This window comes from Colobus angolensis, unplaced genomic scaffold, assembly GCF_000951035.1.
Source record: "Colobus angolensis palliatus isolate OR3802 unplaced genomic scaffold, Cang.pa_1.0 Scaffold352, whole genome shotgun sequence".
NCBI lineage: Eukaryota > Metazoa > Chordata > Mammalia > Primates > Cercopithecidae > Colobus > Colobus angolensis.
Window position 1 is genome coordinate 1,284,852 of NW_012116844.1, and position 20,063 is coordinate 1,304,914.

The 20,063-nt window shown below is 37.6% G+C and overlaps 1 protein-coding gene and 1 pseudogene across 1 annotated transcript in view; both read left to right on the top strand.

Moving 5' to 3' along the window:
- The window catches only part of LOC105519573 (coiled-coil domain-containing protein 7), a 137,009-nt gene that overhangs the window by 86,242 nt on the left and 30,704 nt on the right, over nucleotides 1-20,063 (top strand). The window contains exons 12-13 of the mRNA XM_011952949.1: nucleotides 18,566-18,651; nucleotides 19,507-19,561. Of these exons, the coding sequence (XP_011808339.1) occupies nucleotides 18,566-18,651; nucleotides 19,507-19,561 (141 nt within the window). The remainder of the gene's footprint in view (nucleotides 1-18,565; nucleotides 18,652-19,506; nucleotides 19,562-20,063) is intronic.
- On the top strand, nucleotides 13,243-15,209 carry LOC105519572 (annotated as a pseudogene).

A 20,063-nucleotide genomic window follows, 5' to 3' on the forward strand; every position in this document is an offset into this window, starting at 1 on the left:
TGTGGGATATATTCTCCTGGTGTGCCGGTTTGCTTACAGTGCAGTATTGGGGTGGGAGTTACCCGATTTTCCAGGTGTTGTGTGTCTCAGTTCCCCTGGCTAGGAAAAGGGACTCCCTTTCCCCTTGCGCTTCCCAGGTGAGGCGATGCCTCACCCTGCTTCAGCTGTCACTGGTCAGGCTGCAGCAGCTGACCAGCACCGATTGTCCAGCACTCCCTAGTGAGATGACCCCAGTACCTCAGTTGAAAATGCAGAAATCACTGGTCTTCTGTGTCGCTCACGCTGGGAGTTGGAGACTGGAGCTGTTCCTATTCGGCCATCTTCGTACTTGTAATTTTTAAAGGAATCTCCATGCTGCGGGAAGTCAGGGACCCCAAACGGAGGGACCAACTGAAGCCGTGGCAGAAGAACATAAATTATGAAGATTTCATGGACATTTATTAGTTCCTCAAATTAATACTTTTATAATTTCTTACATCTGTCTTTACTGTAATCTCTGAACATAAATTGTGAAGATTTCATGGATACTTATCACTTCCCCAATGAATATCCTTGTGTTTTCCTATGCTTGTCTTTACTTTAATCTCTTAATCCTGTCATCTTCTTTGTAAACTGAGGAGGATGAATGTTGCCTCAGGACCCTGTGATTGTATCAACTGCATAAATTGTTTGTAGAGCATGTGTGTTTGAACAATATGAAATCTAGGCATCTTAAAAAAGAACAGGATAACAGCGATGTTCAGGGAACAAGAGAGGTAACTTTGAACTGGCCACTGGTGAGCCGGATGGAACAGAGCTATATTTCTTCTCTTTCATAAGCAAATAGCAGAGATATCGCTGAATTCTTTTTCTCAGCAAGGAACATCCCTGAGAAAGAGAATGCACCCTGAAGGTAGGCTTATAGATGGCCCCTTTTAAGGCATCCCGTCTTTTATGGTGAAGCCAAAGGGATGAAATAAGCCCGGGTCTCCTATAGCACTCCCAGGCTTATTAGGTGGAGGAAAATTCCTGCCTAATAAATTGTGGTCAGACAGGTTATCTGCTCTCAAACCCTGTTTCCTGATAAGATGTTATCAATGACAAAGCCTGCCTGAAACTTCATTAGCAATTTTAATTTCTCCTCCTCTGGTGGTTCTGTGATCTCGCCCTGCCTCCATTTGCTTTGTGATATTTTATTACCTTGTGAAGTACGTATCTCTGTGACCCACACCCTATTCATGCACTCCCTGCCTTTTTGAAAATCGCTAATAAAAACTTGCTGGTTTTATGGCTCAGGGAGCATCATGGATCCTGCCGACATGTGATGTCTCCCCTGAACACCTAGCTTTAAATTTCTCTCTCTAGTGCTCTTTCCCTTTATTTCTCAACCTATCTGAAGACACTTAGGAAATAGAAAAGAACCCATGTTAAACACCGGGAGTGGGTTCTCCCAATATCTCCACACTGTTTTCCATAGCAGTTGTATTAGTTTACATTCCCATCAACAGTGTAAAGGTGGGACAACACTTTTATTAAGCATAACACTGTTTATGCTTTAAATGGAATTGTTTTTTTGATTTCTTTTTCAGTTCAGTGAAATGGTATATAATTGATTCTGATTTTTGCATTTTGATTTTGTATCCTGCAATTTTATTGAATTTGTTCGTCAGTTCTAACAGTTTTCTTGGGGGTTGATTCTAGGTTTTTCTAGGTATAAGGTTATATTATCTGTGAACAAGGATAATTTGACTTCTTCCTTTACCATTTGGATTTCCTTTATTTCTACCAGAAAATTACCTAATTTTTCTGGTCAGGACTTCCAGTGTTATGTTTAATAAAAGTGGTGAAAGTTGACATCCTTGTCTTGTTCCAGTCATTGGAGGAAAGACTTTCAATTTTTCCCCATTCAGTATAATGTTAGCTGTGGGTTTGTTGTAGATGACCTTTATAATTTTGAGGTATGTTCCATTTATACCTGTTTTGATGAGGGTTTTTATCATAAAGGATGTTGAAGTCTATCAAATGCTTTTTCAGCAGCTATTGAAATAATCATGGCTTTTGTTCTTGATTCTCTTAATATGATATATCATGTTTATTGATTTGTAGACATTGAACCATCTTTATGTTCCTTGGATGATGGCTCTTACTTGATCATGGTGATTGATTCTTTTTTTTTTTGAGACAAAGTCTCACTCAGTCACCCAGGCTGGAGTGCAGTGGTGTAGTCTTGACTCACTGCAGCTTTGGCCTCCTGGGCTCAAGCAATCCTTTCCCCACAGCCTCCCTAGTAGCTGGAACTTCAGGTATGTGCCACCACGCCTGGCTAATGTTCCTTTTGTTGCCCAGGCTTGTCTTGAACTCCAGGGTGGAAGTAATCCTCCTACCTCAGCCTCCCAAAATGTTGAGATTATAGATGTGAGCCACTGCACCTAGCCATAAATGATCTTTAAATGTGTTATTGAGTTTGATGTGTATTTTGTTGCAGATTTTTACATCTATGTTCCTCAGTCATATTGGTGTGTAGTTTTCTTTTTTTGCTGTGTCTCTGTCTGGTTTTGATACCAAGGTAATGCTGGCCTTGTAGAATGCATTTGGAAGCATTCCCTTCTCTTCTACTTTTGAAACATTTGAGTAGGATTGGTATTAGATCTTCTTTAAATGTTTAGTAAAATTCAGCAGTGAAACCATCAAGTCTTGGGTTTAATTTTCTTGGGAGACTTTCTATTACACCTTGATCTTGTTACTTATTACAGGTTTGTTGATGTTTTCTGTTTCTCCATGGTTCAGTCTTGGTAGCTTGAGTGTGTCCAGGAATTTATCTATTTCTTGTAGGTATTCCAATTTGTTGACTATTGTTGTTCATAGTAGTCTCTAGTGATTCTTTGTATTCTGAGGTCTCAGTTGTTATTTCTCCTTTTTAGCTTCTGAATTTATTTGGGTTTTTCTCTTTTTTTCTTAGTCCTAAGGCTTATCAATGTTGTTTATCTTTTCAAAACATCGACTTTTTCTTTGTTGATTTTCTGCACATTTCTTAGTCTCAATATCATGTATTTCTGCTTTAATCTTCATTATTTCTTTTCTTCTACTTATTTTGGGTTTGATTTCTTTTTCCTTTTGTAGTTCCTTGAGGTTCATCTTTAGGTTATTTGAAGTATTTCTACTTTTTTCCTTAACATCAGCATTTATTGCTATAAATTGTCTTCTTAATGCTTTTGCCATATTCCATAAACTTTGGTATGTTGTATTCCCATTTTAATTTGTTTGAAGAAATTTTTAAGTGTCATTCTTAATTTCTTTATTGACCCATTGGTTGTTTAGGAACATGGTAACATCTATGTGTTTGTGTATTTTTTGAGGTTTTCCTTTTGTTAATTGATTTATGGTTTTATTCTATTTAAGTTACAAATTATACTTGATATGATTTCTATGTTTTGCATTTGTTCAGATTTGTTTGGTAGCCTAAGATATGGTCTATTCTGAAGAATGCTCCATATATTGATGAAAACAATGTGTATTCTGCAGCAGTTGGGTGAAATGTTCTGTAAATGCCAGATAGGCCTATTAAATTTTGTGTGTCATTTAAAGTCCCTTACTGTTACTGTATTACAGTTTATCTCTCCCTAGAGATCTATATTTTAGTTAATGTTTGCTTTATATAATTTGGGAGTTCTGTTATTGGATGCACAGGTATTTATAATTGCTACATCCTCTTGCTGAATTGACCTCTATTATTATATAGTGACTTTCTTTGTCTTTTTTTGCAATCTTAGATTTATAGTCTATTTTATCTAAGTATAGTTACTCCTGCTCTTTTTTGGCTTTCAGTTACATGGAATATATTTTTCTACTCCATTCACTTTCAGGCTGTGTGTGTCTTTAGAGGTAAAGTGGGTGGGTTTCTTAAGAGCAGCATATCATTGAGTCTTGTTTCTCTATTCATTCAGCTACTCTATGGTTTTTAATTGAAGAATTGAGACCATTTACATTCAGTGTTATTGTTAATAAATAAGATCTTACTATGAGCATTTTGATGCCTGTTTTCTGATTGTTTTGAGTCCTTCTTTTCTTTCTTTCTTACTGTTTTCCTTTGTAGTTAAGCACTTTTTTATGATAATATGTTCTGATTTATTGCTTTTGACTTTTAATGAATCTATTACATGTTTTTGTGATGTGGTTACCATGAGGCTTACAAAGAACATTGTATAGATAAAACAAGTTGTTTTAAAGAGATGATAATTTATCTTTAATCCCAAATAAAAGAATAGAAACAAAGGAAACACACACACACACACACACAGACATACAAAATTCTACACTTTAATTTCTCCCTCACATTTTGACTAAGTTGTCTCAATTTACATATTTTATATTACCAATCTCTTAACAGTTTGCCATAATATTTTTATTTTTGATAGATTTGTCTTTGGACTTGATAATAGAGTTATGATCAAATTGCACACCACAGTTGCAATATTTTGAGTTTCTTAACGTGCCTAATTTTACCATGGGTTTTATACCTGGAAAAATTTTATTTTTATTTTGCATATTAGTGTTTTATTTTATTTTATTTTATTTTTTCAGATTGAAGAAATCCATTTGGCATTTTTAAAAATAAGATGGGTCTGGTAGTTGTGAATTCTCTCAGCTTTATTTTTTCTGGGGAAGACTTTATATCTCCTTCATATTTGGAGGATAATTTTGATGGATACTGTATTCTTGAATGGAAGTTGTTTTCTTTCAGCACTTTGAAAATCTCATTCTACTGCCTTCTGACCTGTATTGTTTTCATTAAAAAGTCTGTTGCTGGACAAATTGGAGTTTTTTAATATGTTATTTGCTTCTTTTCTCTTGCTTCTTTTAGGATTCTCTCTTTGTTCTTGACCTTTGAGAGCTTCATTATTATATGTCTTATGTTGTCTTCTTTGGGTTGAATCTGTTTGGTGTTCTCAGAATTTCTTTTACCTGGATATTGGCATCTTTCAGAAGTTTTGGAAAGTTTTCTGTTATTATTTCTTTGAATAAGCTTTCTACCCCTTTCTTTTCCTCAGCTCTCTCTTGAACATCAATAATTTTTAGATTTGGTTCTTTAAAGTAATTTTCTATATCTTGAAGGTAATTTTTATTCCTTTTCATTCTTTCTTCTTTTTTCTCCTCTGTGTATTTTCAAATAGCCAATCTTAGATTTCACTGAATTTTTTTCCTCTACTTGGTCCATTCTGCTCTTGTGAGCCTCTAATGAGTTCTTCAGTTCAGCAAATGTATTTCTCAGTTCCAATATTTGTTTGAGTTTTAAAAAATTATTTTAATCTTGTTGTTACCTTTATCTGGTAAATTTCTGAATTTCTTTTTTGTGCTACCTTGGAGATCATTGAGTTTCCTTAAAACTGTTATTTTGAATTCTTGTTCTGAGAACTCATGAATTAACATCTTGCTATGGTCAGTCATGGTGTTTTTGGTTTGTTCTTTTGAGGAGGTTATGGTTCCTTGTTTGCTGTTGTTTCTTGTGGGTATATACCTATGCCTTTGCTTTGGAGAATTACTTATTTATTCCCATTTTCTCTTTCTGGCTTTTTAAAAAAAATAGATATATATTGCAAGTATTTATCACTGGTTTGCTGCTTTTTTAGGGGGCCTCTTGGTGGCTCCTTAAGCCCTCGTTGACCTCAGCTCTAGTAAATGATGAGAGTGCTGCTTGTCTGGAATTGGGGAGGTCTCAAAGGGTTTATCCCAGCAGTGTGGGAAGGCTGGCCAGGGATTTGGGCCAAAGGATTTGGGAATGAATGTTCCTTCTACATCGTGGTCCTGCTGAATAGCCACTCTGATTTGGCATCTCCTTTGGTCAAGTTACAGAGTTTCCAGGGCTGGGGATGGTAGTTTTACTTTTATTCTTTGTCTCTGTCTGTCGTTGGTAATATTTCTCACTTTAGGCAGTTACAATGCTTCCTGAGAGTTAAAGCAAGTACAAGTCTCCTCTCAAGGAACCCAGCATTGTGGGAAAGCTGGTTGACCCCCTCATTCTCACTTTTTGCAGTGTAGAAATTTGGAGTTGGGGGAAGATTTTCTTCTGCATGTTTGTGGCAGGACAGAATATGGGGAGGGGCATCATGGATGTGGAAATTCAATTTTCCTACCATCTGCCCGGAGTTTTTTCACTTCTTTGGGGACCCAGAGAAGTGGAAAAACTCCGGGCAGATGGTAGGAAAATATGTCCCATCTTTATATTTATGTTCTGGGTTGTTGCTGGTGAAAATCTCAGTGCTTTGTATTTAACTTATGAGAAGAGTGCCACTATAGTGAATTTGGTATCCACTGGGAGTTGTGGTTTAAAACAAGAAATAACCACCTAATGCCTTAATAGGTACTTATTATTAAGCTAATCTAATTTTTAAAAATATTTAAAGAAGTTTACCCTGAGCCAAATATGAGCAACCAAGGCAATTGGGTTTCAGTTTGGTTTTACACATTTTAGGGAGACATAAGACATCAGTCAATACATGGGAAGTATACATTGGTTTGGTTAGCAAAGGTGGGGGACAACTTGAAGGAGGGATGTGTGTGTGGGGCGCTTACAGGTCATAGATGGATTCAAGGTTTTCTGACTGGCAATTGATTGAAAGAGTCAAGTTATTATTATCTAAAGATCTGGAATCAATGGAGAGGAGTGCCTAGGTAAAGAGAAGGGGCTTGGAGACCAAGGTTCTTATTATATGAAATCTCATAGGTGGCTACCCTTAGAAACAATAGATGACAAATGTTTCCTGTTTAGACCTTTAAGAGGTGCTGGACTCTCAGCTAATCTCTTCAAGGTTGGGAGGAAAGGGAAAAGATCTAATTACGTTAATTACATTAATAGAAGTTATTTACAGATGTAAATCTCCCCAGTAAAAGATGACTTTGCAGGACTGTTTCAAAATATGGCAAAGAAACATATTTTGGGGTCAAATATTTGGATTTCTTTCTTTATCTGTCATGTGATGTGATGCCAGAGTCAGGTTGGAGAGTAAGCATGTTATATAGGGTTAAATAAAATGCGTCTATTTAGATTTTATGGTTTATAGGGCATGTCTTCCCAGGTCCCTTAAATAGGAATTTCAGCAAGAGAGAGAAAAGGTCAGAGTTTAGTCCTCACTGGGATAGCCAGGTTGCTAGTTTACTCTAGAAGTAACCCCTCCCTCACTTTGTTTCTTGCTACATATATATCTAACTACCTGTTTGCTTGAGAATTCCAAAGGCTAATCTTGAAACAACCCAGGCAGGAAGCAGAGAGGGTGGTTGCAATTTTCTCCCTTCCAGGAAGAAATTGGAGCAGTTAGTCTATAACCAGACCCCTGCAGAGATGACACCAACCAGGCTTGTGGATGGTCTGTTACTCCAGCTAGTCATCAGAAAGCAACAAACAGACCTACACCCCATGCCTCTCCTGTGCATCATTTCCATACCACCTTTCCCCTTAAACATCCTCTAGGCGGCTTGAGATTTTGAGATGGCTTTTTGAGACTTAAGTCTTGCCGTCTCACAAGCTGCTAGCACTTGAATATATCTGTTTCCTCCCAGCAAACCTCACATTTTGGTTAACTTTTATTTTAGGTTTAGGGGCACATGGGCAGGTTTGTTATATAGGTAAACTTCGCATGTCATGGGTGTTTGGTGTACAGATAATTTTATCACCTGGGTAATAAGCATAGTACCCGATAGGTATTTTTTCTGATCCCCTTCCTCCTACCACTCTCCACTCTCAAGTAGGCCCCAATGTCTGTTGTTACTCTCTTAGAATCCATGTGGTCTTGTTGTTTAGCTCACCCTTATAAGTAAGATCATGGGGTATTTGGCACTAGCCATTTGGATAATGGCTTCCAGCTCCATCCATGTTGCTGCAGAGGATATTATCTAATTATTTTTTATAGCTATGTAGTATTCCATGGTGTATACTTATCACATTTTCTTTATCCAGCCCACTGTTGATGGGCATTTAGGTTGACTCCATGTATTTGCTATTGTGAATAGTGCTGCAATAACCATATATGTGCATGTGTCTTCATGGTAAAATGATTTATATTCCTTTGGGTATATACCCAACAATGAGATTGCTGGGTCAAATGGTAATTCTTTTTTAAGTTCTTTGAGGAATCACCACACTGCTTTCCACAACTAATTTACACTCCCACCAGCAGTGTGTAAATTTTCCCTTTTCTCCTCAAACTCACCAGCATCTGTTATTTTTGACTTTTTAATAGTTGCCATTCTGACGGGTATGAGATGATATTTTATTATGGTTTTGGTTTGCACTTCTCTAATGATTACTGATGTTGTGCATTTTTTGTATGTTTGTTGGCTACTGTATGTCTTCTTTTGAAAATGGTCCATTCATGTCCTTTGTCCCCTTTTTAATGGAGTCATTTTTCCCTTATAAATTTAAGTTCCTTATAGATTCTGGATATAATACCTTTGTCAGATGCATAGTTTACTAATATTTTCTCCCAATCTCTAGGTTGCCTGTTTACTCTGTTGATACTTTCTTTTGTTATGCAGAAGCTCTTTAGTTTAGATCTCATTTGTTAGTTTTTGTTTTTGTCGAAATGGCTTTTGGCATCTTTATCATAAAATCTTTGCCAAGTCCTATGTCCAGAATGGTATTTCCTAGGTTATCTTCCAGAGTTTTTATAGTTTTGGGTTTTCATTTAAGTCTTTAATTCATTTTGAGTTGATTTTTGAATGTAGTGTAAGGTAGGGGTACAATTTCAATCTTCTGCATATGGCTGCCCAGTTATTCCACCCTCATTTTTTGAATGGGGAGTCCTTTCTTCATTGCTTGTTTTTGTCAGGTTTGTTGAAGATCAGATAGTTTTAGGTGTGCAGCCTTATTTCTGGCTTCTCTATTCTGTTCCATTGGCCTAGGTGTCTGTTTTTGCACCAGTACCATGCTGTTTTGGTTACCGTAGCCCTTTAGTATAGTTTTAAGTTGGGTAGTGTGATGCCTCTAGCTTTATTCTTTTTGCTTAGGATTGCCTTGGCTATTCTGACTCTTTTTTGGTTCCTTATGCATTTTAGAATAGTTTTTTCTATTTCTGTGAAGAATGACATTGGTAGTTTGATAGGAATAGCTTTGAATCTTTAAATCGCTTTGGGAAGTGTGACCATTTTAACAATATTGATTCTCATTATCCATGAGCATGGAATATTTTCCCATTTGTTTGTGTCATCTGATTTTTTTGAGCAGTGTTTTAAGGTTCTCATTGTGGAGATCCTTCACTTCCATAGTTAGCTATATGCCTAGATATTTTATTCTTTTAGTGGCAGTTGAGAATGCGATTGCATTCCTGGTTTGGCTGTTGGCTTGGATATTGTTGTATAGGTGTGCTACTAATTTTGTATATTGATTTTGTACCCTGAAACTTTGCTGACGTTATTCATCAGCTGAAGGAGATTTTGGGCCAAGGATGTGGAGTTTTCTAGATATAGAATCATGCTGGCAAACAAGGGTAGTTTCACTTTCTCTCTTCCTGTCTGGATGCCTTTATTGCTTTCCCTTGCCTGATTACTCTTGCCAGGACTTCCAATATTGTGTTGGATAGAAATGGTGAGAGAGGGCATCATTGTCTTGTGCTGATTTTCAAGGGAAATGCTTTCAGCTTATACCCATTCAATATGATGTTGGCTGTGGTTTTGTCATAGATAGCTTTTATTATTTTGATGTATGTTCCTTCAATGCCTAGTTTATTGAAGGTTTTTAACATGAATAGATGTTGAATTTTATTGAAAGACTTTTCTGCCTCTATCGAGATAATAATGTGGTTTTGGTTTTTAGTTCTGTTTATTTGGTGAATCAGATTTATTGATTTGCATATGTTGAATCAACTTTGCATCCCAGGGATAAAGCCTATTTGATCATGGTGGATTAGGTTTTTGATGTGCCTCTGGAAGCAGTTTGCTAGTATTTTGTTGAGATTTTTGTATCTATGTTCATCAAGATATTGGCCTGAAGTTTTCTTTATTTGTTGTGTCTCTGCCAAGTTTTGGCATCAGGATGATGCTGGCCTCATAGAATGAACTGGGGAGGAGTCCCTCCTCCTCAGTTTTTTTGAATCATTTTAGTAGAAATGGCACCAGCGCTTCTTTATGTATCTGGTAGAATTTGGCTGTGAATCTGTCTGGTCCTGGGCTTATTTTGGTTGGTAAGCTTTTTGTTACTAATTCAATTTTGGAAATCATTATTGGTCTGCTCAGGGATTCAGTTTCTTCCTGGATCATTTTTGGGTGGTTGTATGTGCCCAGGAATTTATCCATTTCTAGTTTGATGTACTCATTTCTAGTATAGATTTTCTGGTTTGTGTGCATAGAGGCGATCATAGTAGTTTCTGATGGTTATTGGTATTTCTGTGGTGTCAGTGGTAACATCTGCTTTGTCATCTCTACTTGTGTTTATCAAGATCTGCTATCTGTTTTTCTTTATTTGTCTAGCTAGTGGTCTATCTTATTAATTTTTTTTATAAAACCGATTTCTGGATTTGTTGATCTTTCATGTGTTTTTTTGTATCTCAGTTTCTTCAGTTCAGTTCTGATTTGGGTACTTCTTACTTTTTGCTTGCTTTGGGGTTGGTTTACTCTTCTCTTCTTCTTCTAGTTGTGAGGTTAGGTTGTTAATTTTAGATCTTTCTAACTTTTTCATGTTGGGCATTTAGTGTTATAAACTTCCCTCTTAACACTGCCTTAGTTGTGTCCTGGAGTTTCTGGTATGTTGTATCTTTGTTCTCATTAGTTTCAAAGAACTTCCTAATTTCTGCCTTAATTTCATTGTTTACCCAAATGTCATTCAGGAGGAGGTTGTTTAAATTCCATGTAATTTTATGGTTTTGAGTGATTTTCTTAGTCTTGATTTCTATTTTTATTTTGCTGTAGTCTGAGAGTATGGTTGGTATGATTTTGATTTTTAAAAATTTGCTAAGGATTATTTTATGGCCAGTTAGATTTTTTGGAGTATGTGCTATGTCGTGATGAGAAGAATGTATATTCTGTTGTTTTTGGGTGGAGCCTTGTGTAGTGTCTATTCGTCCACTGGTCAAATGTTGAGTTTAGGTGCTGAATAGTTTTGTTTATTTTCTGCCTCAATGGTCTGTCTAATACTGTCAGTGGGGTCTTCTGTCTAATAGCAGTGTCCCACTATTATTGTGTGTGGGTCTAAGTCTCTTTGTAGGTCTCTAAGAACTTGCTTACCCTGAGTATCAATTTGCGTGGTCCTATGTTGGGTGTGTATATGTTTAGAATAGTTAAATCTTCTTGTAGAATTGAACCCTTTACCAATATGTACTGCCCATCTTTACCTTGTTTGATCTTTATTCACTTAAAGTCCATTTTGCCTGAAATTAGGTTTGCAACTCCTGCTTTTTCCTGTTTTCCATGTGCATGGTAAATTTTTCTCTGTCTTTTTATTTTGAGCCTATGTGGATGCCATTGCCTGTGAGATGGATCTCTTGAAGATAGCATACCATTGGGTCTTGCTTCTTTTTCCAGCTTGCCACTCTGTACCTTTTAATTTGGGCATTTAGCCCATTTCCATTCTGTGTTAATATTGGTATGTATGAGTTTGATCTCGCTATCATGTTGTTAGCATTTGATTGCCTGAAAAGGATCTTATTTCTTTTCCACATATGACATTCAGTTTGGCTGGATATGAAATTCTTGGCTGGAAATTTTTTTCTTTAGGAATGCTGAATATAGGACACCCCCCTGCCCCGCCCCCAATCTCTTCTGGCTTGTAGGGTTTCTGCTGAAAGGTCCACTTTTAGCCTGATGGGTGGGGTTCTTTTTGTAGGTGACCTGCACATTCTCTCTAATTGCCTTTATCATTTTTTCTTTCATGTTGACTTTTGAAAATCTGATGATTATATGTCTTGGGGATTATCTTGTGTAATACCTTTCAGGGGCTCTGTGTATTTCTTGGATTTGAATGTTGTCCTCTCTAGTGAGGTTGGGTAAGTTTTCATCAATGATACAGTGAAATATGTTTTCCAGGTTGCTTGCTTTTTCCCCACCTCTATCAGGAATACCAATAAGTCATAGATTTGACCTCTACCTAACCCCAAATTTCTCAGAGTTTTTTTTTCATTTTTTTTCTTTGTTTTTGTCTGATTGATTTATTTTAGAGAGCCACAGGGGTGGATAGAGTTGCTCGCCCTGCTTTCTGGGTGTTTCCAGGGCAGCAGGAGGCAAATTCAGGCAGAAGTTGGACCACTGCGCTAGAAGCTCTAGCAGGCATGGCTCACCTGGCTACCAGAAATGGGGGTAGGTGGGGATGCCTGGTCTATAGTCTAGATGCTTCCTGGGACAACAGGAACGTGCACCCTCTTGCTGAGTTTAAACAGAAGCATGGCCACTGGCCTGGAAGCTCTAGAAGGTGTTGCCAATATGGGTTTCAATGGGAGGGGTGGGTGGAGTCACCTGCTCAGCTCTCTGGGTATTTCCTGGGAAAACAGGAGGCTGCACCCTCCAGCTGAGTTCACACAAAAGCAGGACTACTGGGCTGGAAGCTCTAGCAAGCCTCACCTGCCTGGCTACCAGTGGTGGGGGTGGGTGGAGTGGCCAGCCGAGTTTGGCCCAAAGTGGGCCTGCTAGTCCGGAAGCTGGCCTTGAGCCCTACCTGGCAAGAAGACATGGATAAATCATACAGCTCCCAGGCACTGCAACTGTGGTTTTTACTGAGGCAGTGATATTGGTACTGGTCTGCCCTTGGGCCCCAGGCTTGTAGAGGTCCCCGTGGAGGCAAGAGTTGCCCCCACAAAATGTCCCAGTGGCTTTTCCTTCAGTCTAGAAATGTGGTAGCGTTGGTGGGGGCCCAGGGGATTTCTCCCATTCCCAGTCTTGCACAGGTCCCTGTGGAGACTTGAATCCCCCTAGGGGCTCTCACCCTTTCCCATGTTGGAAAATGGTTCACTTACTCAGCCTTTCCCATATTGGAAGGTTCTCTTGGCTCTGCACTGAGCCCAGACATGCTGGTGTCCCCCCTCACTCATCTCTGCTCTTTGTGTTACCCTGCTGCCTTGATGGATTATAACATGGTTTCTCAGATGATCGGCCTGCAGGGTCAATGTTTACTAGCCTCTTTTGTTTCTGATCTGTGAGAATGGTGCATATGAGATGCTTCTAGTCTGCTATCTTGTCCACCTCCTAAAATTTTTAATAATTTTTAATTGTTAATTTTTCCCTTACTTTCTTGTATAAAATGATCTTGTATTGGTGCGCAGGCACCTGGCAGTTATTGGTCTCACCATGGAGTGGAAAATGATTGTGCCGCAGGCCCAAAAGTAAAGGACCATACCCAAGAAGGACAAAGCCCAAAGGAAATCTGAAACTCAGCATCGAGGCTCTGCTCTCCACTCTGAGAGTGATCTACCAGAGCAGAAAGAGGAGATTCTGGGATCTGGTGATGATGAGCAAGAAGATCCTAATGATTATTGTAAAGGAGGTTATCATCTTGTGAAAATTGGAGATCTATTCAATGGGAGATATCACGTGATCCAAAAGTTAGGCTGGGGACACTTTTCTACGGTATGGTTATCATGGGATATTCAGGGGAAGAAATTTGTGGCAATGAAAGTAGTTAAAAGTGCTGAACATTACACTGAAACAGCACTAGATGAAATCCGGTTGCTGAGTCAGCTCGCAGTTCAGATCCTAATGATTCAAATAGAGAAATGGTTGTACAACTACTAGATGACTTTAAAATATCAGGAGTTAATGGAACACATATCTGCATGGTATTTGAAGTTTTGGGGCATCATCTGCTCAAGTGGATCATGAAGTCCAATTATCAGTGACTTCAACTGCCTTATGTCAAAAAAATTATTCAGCAAGTTGTTACAGGGTGTTGATTATTTACATACTAAGTGCCGTATCATCCACGCTGACATTAAACCAGAGAACATCTTATTGTCAGTGAATGAGCAGTACTTTTGGAGGCTGGCTGCAGAAGTAACAGAATGGCAGCAGTCTGGAGCTCCTCTGCCTTCTGGATCTGAAGTCAGTACTGCTCCCCAACCTAAACCAGCTGACAAAATGTCAAAGAAGAAGAAGAAGAAATTGAAGAAGAAGCAGAAGTGCCAGGTGGAATTACTAGAGAAGCGAATGCAGGAAATTGAGGAAATGGAGAGAGTCGGGCCCTGGGCAAAAAAGACCAAACAAGCAAGGAGAATCAGAGAGTCCTGTTGAAAGACCCTTGAAAGAGAACCCACCTAATAAAATGGCCCAAGAAAAACTTGAAGAGTCAAGTACCATTGGCCAGGATCAAACACTTATGGAACGTGATACAGAGGGTGGTGCAGCAGAAATTAATTGCAATGGAGTGATTGAAGTCATTAATTATACTCAGAACAGGAATAATGAAACATTGAGACATAAAGAGGATCTACATAATGCTAATGACTGTGATGTCCAAAATTTGAATCAGGAATCTAGTTTCCTAAGCGCCCAAAATGGAGACAGTAGCACATCTCAAGAAACAGACTCCTGTACACCTATAACATCTGAGGTGTCAGACTCCATGGTGTACCAGTCTTCCTCAACTGTAGATTAGTCATTCAGTGAACAGTACTTTAGCCAACTTCAAGAAAGCATTTGGTCAGAGATACCCTGTGAAGATGAATAAGAGCAAGAACATAATGGACCACTGGACAACAAAGGAAAATCCACGGCTGGAAATTTTCCTGTTAATTCCCTTGAGCCAAAAAATGCAGAAAAGCTCAAGGTGAAGATTGCTGATCTTGGAAATGCTTGTTGGGTGCACAAACATTTCACTGAAGATATTCAAATGAGGCAATATCATTCCTTGGAAGTTCTAATAGGATCTGGCTATAATACCCCTGCTGACTTTGGAGCACGACATGCATGGCCTTTGAACTGGCCACAGATGCCTATTTGTTTGAACGTCATTCAGGGGAAGAGTACACTCAAGAAGAAGATCACATTGCATTGATCATAGAACTTCTAGGGAAGGTGCCTTGCAAGCTCATTGTGGCAGGAAAATATTACAAAGAATTTTTCACCAAAAAAGGTGACCTGAAACGTATCACAAAGCTGAGAAACGCTGGGGCCTTTTTGAGGTTCTAGTGGAGAAGTATGAGTGGTCTCAGGAAGAGGCAGCTGGCTTCACAGAGTTCTTACTGCTCATGGTGAAGCTGATCCCTGAGAAGACAGCCATTGCTGCCAAGTGTCTCTGGTGCCTTTGGCTCAACTCCTAAGCCCCTGCCCAGCACCACAGCAGAGATCACAGACTGACCCTCAGCCCTTCCCCTCCAAGCATTTTCCTCTTCCCTTTTTAGGGTGAAGCTCTTTCTTCAAGAGTTTCTAGATTTTTTTTTTTTTTTTTTTTAATCCAACATGTTCATTTGGGTTTGCTTACTTGACACTGTGGAGGTCCCCACAGCCATTGGGCATCCTAGGTGAATTTGGCCTTGGTTGGGCTCTACCAATGACTAATGGACTGAAATGTGAAACTGCCTCTTGCCCTGTACCTTTCCTTCCCATTAGGACATCCTTTAAATTATAAGCATCCTTTTTGAAAAGAGCTATGAAGGTGTATGAGCCCATCCTTTTATTCATTGACTCTAAGAGTCAAATTTTCTAGCGCATATTCTATTGCCTGCATGAGGATGAGGAGGGGAAAGGGTGTTAATTCTATGTACAGCAGAGACATTAAACTTGCTGTATCCAGGCTGCATCATCTTCCTGGACTATTTCTGTTGTTCTCTAAGTTCACATTTTTTCCTGCAACTTTTAAGCTACTATCTTTTTTAGTTAGCTGTATGAACACCATATTTGGGTACCATTTTATCACTGTTCAAAGCACTGTCAAATTCCTTTCATCCTTTAGTAGTTCAGATCTTTGAATCTTTAGTCTGATTTTTAATGTAAGCAAAAACAGAACCATTGAATAGTAATTTCTTGAGAACCTCAGGTGTTCTATAGACAGTCCTTTCCTATATGTCTTCTATTACCCTAGGACCAGAGTTATTTTGGTTGGCTGTTTTGTTTTATTTTTTGTTTTTGTATCCGTGGCTGGCACGTTACTCATTGCACTTGAGTTTATTGCCCTATAACTTAAGGATCAGGATGATGGTAGAACAGAGATCTGGGTTTCAGAGCTTTACCATTTAAGAAAAATAGATCTTGAGATTCTGATTCTTTCCCAGACAGTCCCTGCTTTCATGTACAACCTTTTCTTTACCTTGCCCAAAATTCTGGCCTTGAAGCAGTTTTCCTCTATGGCTTTCCCTTTCTCATTTTCTCAGAGGCTCGAGTCTTTAACCCCAATTGAAAGAACCAAGGGGAGGGGTGGGATGGCACTTTTTTTTTGTTGGTCTTGTTTTGTTTTGTTTTTTTGGTTGGTTGGTTGTTTCTTAAGATTAGCCATTCTCTGCTGCTATTTCCCTACATAATGTCAGTTTTTAACCATAATTTTGACATGATTGAGATGTACTTGAGGCTTTTTTGTTTTAAATGAGAAAAGACTTTGCAAGTTTTTTTAGGATGAGCCTCTCCTAGACTTGACCTAGATATTACATATTCCTCCAGTAATATTGAAGAGCAAAAGGGGCAAGATTGGGGTCACAGCCACTTCTTCAGCATGGACCAAGTGGGCCTTGGGGATTACGCATTCTCGAAGTGGCTATAGGACTCAAATTTACAGAAAGCCACAGAGGTGTGACTTGAGGCTCTACTGCTAGCAAGCCACCAGTGAGGCTGTTGGGTAACCACCTTTCTATACAGGAGATTGGAATCTACTTTGTCATTTATCCACCAACAGTGACAAAGGAAAAGTGGTGCCATTATGTAATCCATTTAATTCATAAACATATTACTCTGAGTAACTGGCCGACCATCCATGGGATCCTTCATTGGGTACTCCTGAAATCAGACATGTTCCTGTAGAAAGAATTCTAAGTTAGGCTTCCTATGCATCTATCAAGAATCAAGAGAATAGATTGTATCAAACAATGGTAGGGAAATCCTTTAGCAATTCTAATCCACTTTGGGTTTTCAGCTGTTTTTACATCTAAAGCAATAGACTAGAACTGAATTCTCTTCTACATTGTAAAATCACAGTTGTGGAATTACAGGAATTATGGTGATATTAAGGTGAAATAACAAAACACACAAAAGGCCCTATTTTAACAGTTGACACGACAGTAAATTTTGAGAGAGAGAGAACCTGTAACTTCATTTGGAAATGCTTCTCCAGCAAATAAGGGCTTTCCCCCTATCATTTGTGGAAGCAGATGAATTAGAAGATATAGAGAGTCACACCTGTAGAACCTGATCTTCTAAGTACACCATATGCCTTTACTGAGCTTAATTATAATATTGTCAAATTGCCATGATCTCACTAAAGGATTTCTATTTGCTGTCCTTTAAAGATAGACCCCTGAATACATTTTTATTCTTTTTACTGAAAACAAAAAAATGATCTTGTACTACACAGCAGCTCAAGAATACTTTAAAACGTGGTTAGTTCTGCTATAATGTTTGTTTGAAATGCAAACTTGTTCCAACTTAATTGAACAATTTGAGCATAGTTTGAATTTCACATGTGCTTAAGCAGTTTCATCTGCAAAAACAATGAGTGAAAGCAGAAGGGCTGGGTGCAATGTCTCACGCCTGTAGTCCCAGCAGTTTGGGAGGCCGAGGCGGGCGGATCACCTGAGGTCAGGAGTTCAAGACCAGCCTGATCAATATGGTGAAATCCCGTCTCTACTAAAAATACAAAAATTAGCTGGGTGTGGTGGCAGGCCCCTGTAATCTAAGCTGCTTAGGAGGCTGAGACAGGAGAATTGTGTGAACGCAGGAGGTGGAGGTTGCAGTGAGCTGAGATTGTGCTACTGCACTCCAGCATGTACAACAGAGTGAGACTCGCATCTCAAAACAAAACAAAAAAAAAAAAAGAAAAAAAGCAGAAAGCAACTTTCTCCATCTACCTTGGTTCACCTGTGTATAGTATGCCACACGAGCCCACATCTGGTTGTATGACATTTTAATTTCAGATAATTTCCTTCCACTGTGCAATAACTCACAAGTTGCAACCTATTCAATGCTCACTTTCACAAACAAGTTTCAGGTCTTTCTCAAAATCAAAGTCTATATTTCTCATGGTATTTATGTATTCTTAATCATTTAACTGTGTACTATAGTACTGTTTTTCTTAGGTTTTATTTTTAAAATATATCACCTACAAGGTTTTTGCAAGATGTGCACCTAACCCATTTCCCCCATACATCCTATAGGTTTTATTGCGTGTCTTTGCATAGTGAGGTGATTTTTAGGAAGGCATATGCCACGTTATAACATAATTGATTGTAATTGTCAGAAAAATTTAAATGTTTTAATATGTATTAGCTTATATACAACTTACACCACATAAAGCACTATTACAAACAGACCAGATGTGTCATTTTGTTTTGCTTCTATGCAGTTAATTTTTCTTGAAACATTGTATAGTGACTCTTAGAGTAAAATGTACATTAACAATATATATTATCATGTTTTTCTATAACTTATTGTGTTTTCAACCCTTTATTTCTGCTTATATAAAATTATACAGAAAACTAAGCCTACAAATAATCGAACAAAGAAAGCTGCAAAAACTGTGAAGAAAAAAGACAAAGGAAAATCTGAGGAATCAGAAAAGTAAGACATAAAGATACATGTTAATCTTTTTTTTGTTAATTTATATTTTCTTTTTATACAAACAATTTAAAGTCAAATAAACAACTTATGAATAAGCTTTTGAAAACATAAAATTGGCAAACACATGTTTTTATAAGCATACCAGTATATGGGATAAAGCTAAAAAGGGAAGACCAAAGAACCAAAAATGGACTGGAAGAGGAGATTGAACCACAATACATTCAGAAATAGGTAAACAGAATTAAATCTTTAATTTTAGGAAAAAAGCATTTACATTGTTTCTTCAATGGTCTAGCTCATGCTTTGTAATTTGTTAACTCCACAGTCTTGGCTGTTCTTTTCTACTGTACTTATTAATTGTATTATTCTTATAAAAAGTTATTTATTTTTTGTGTATGTGTATTATTATAAAGTAGAATTTTTAAGTAAATATTTTCTTTAGTATTATAAAATAATTATTGAATTTGAATTTGCCTAGTTAAACCCTGATATTAAAATATTTTTTAAAAGGAAACTATGAAGTCAAACTTTATAGAATTCCACAAATCCTGAAAAGAAATTCACGGGACAAATGGCTTTGACCTTTAACAAAAAATCACCCAAGAAGAAAAAATGACCAATATGCTTTGAATATCTGTCTTTTCACATCTTAATCATACCAGTGAGAAGTTAGCTTGAGAAATGTTATTCAGTTGTTTGTAATTTAGCCTGTATGAATTTTATGTCTCTTAGAAATATGAATTTTTTTTAAAAACTTCATTATTTTAAAATGGTTTAAAAAGTCCTCCTCAAGAAAGCAAAGTGGTGATGCATTTAAAAATATCATGATGCATTTTAAAACATTTTATGTTACAGGAAGATGTCTCCAGAAAAAGAGTTGAAAATAAAAGAAGATTTGGATCAACTACAGGTAACACACCCACTCTCTGTATGCATCAATATTTGATTAATACTTGCTCTGATAGTCATATGTAGAGAAACATGATTATGTATGGGTTTATAGGTATACATATCTGTGTGTGTGTATGTGTCTCTGTGTGTGTGTGTGTGAACTAAAATTCTTCCTGAGATAATGTCTTTCTTGTTGATGGACTCTTCTCATCAAGGTTCAGAAAACGAAATGGCAAACCTGGGCATATTTGTGTCAATATTATGAAAATTACCATGGTTTAAAAAACTATAGAGGAAAGAACATCCTATTGGGAGTCAGAACAGCAACTTACTGGTTATATGACTTTGGAGAATTCCCTTTAACCTATTTGAATTTCAAATTTTTCAAAACGTTTGTAACCCAAATGTATAAAACAATAGCTACTCTATTTGTCTTAAAAAGGTATAAATATTTCACTCCACAAGCCAGAAGAGAGTGGGGGCCAATATTCAACATTCTTAAAGAAAAGAATTTTCTTTTT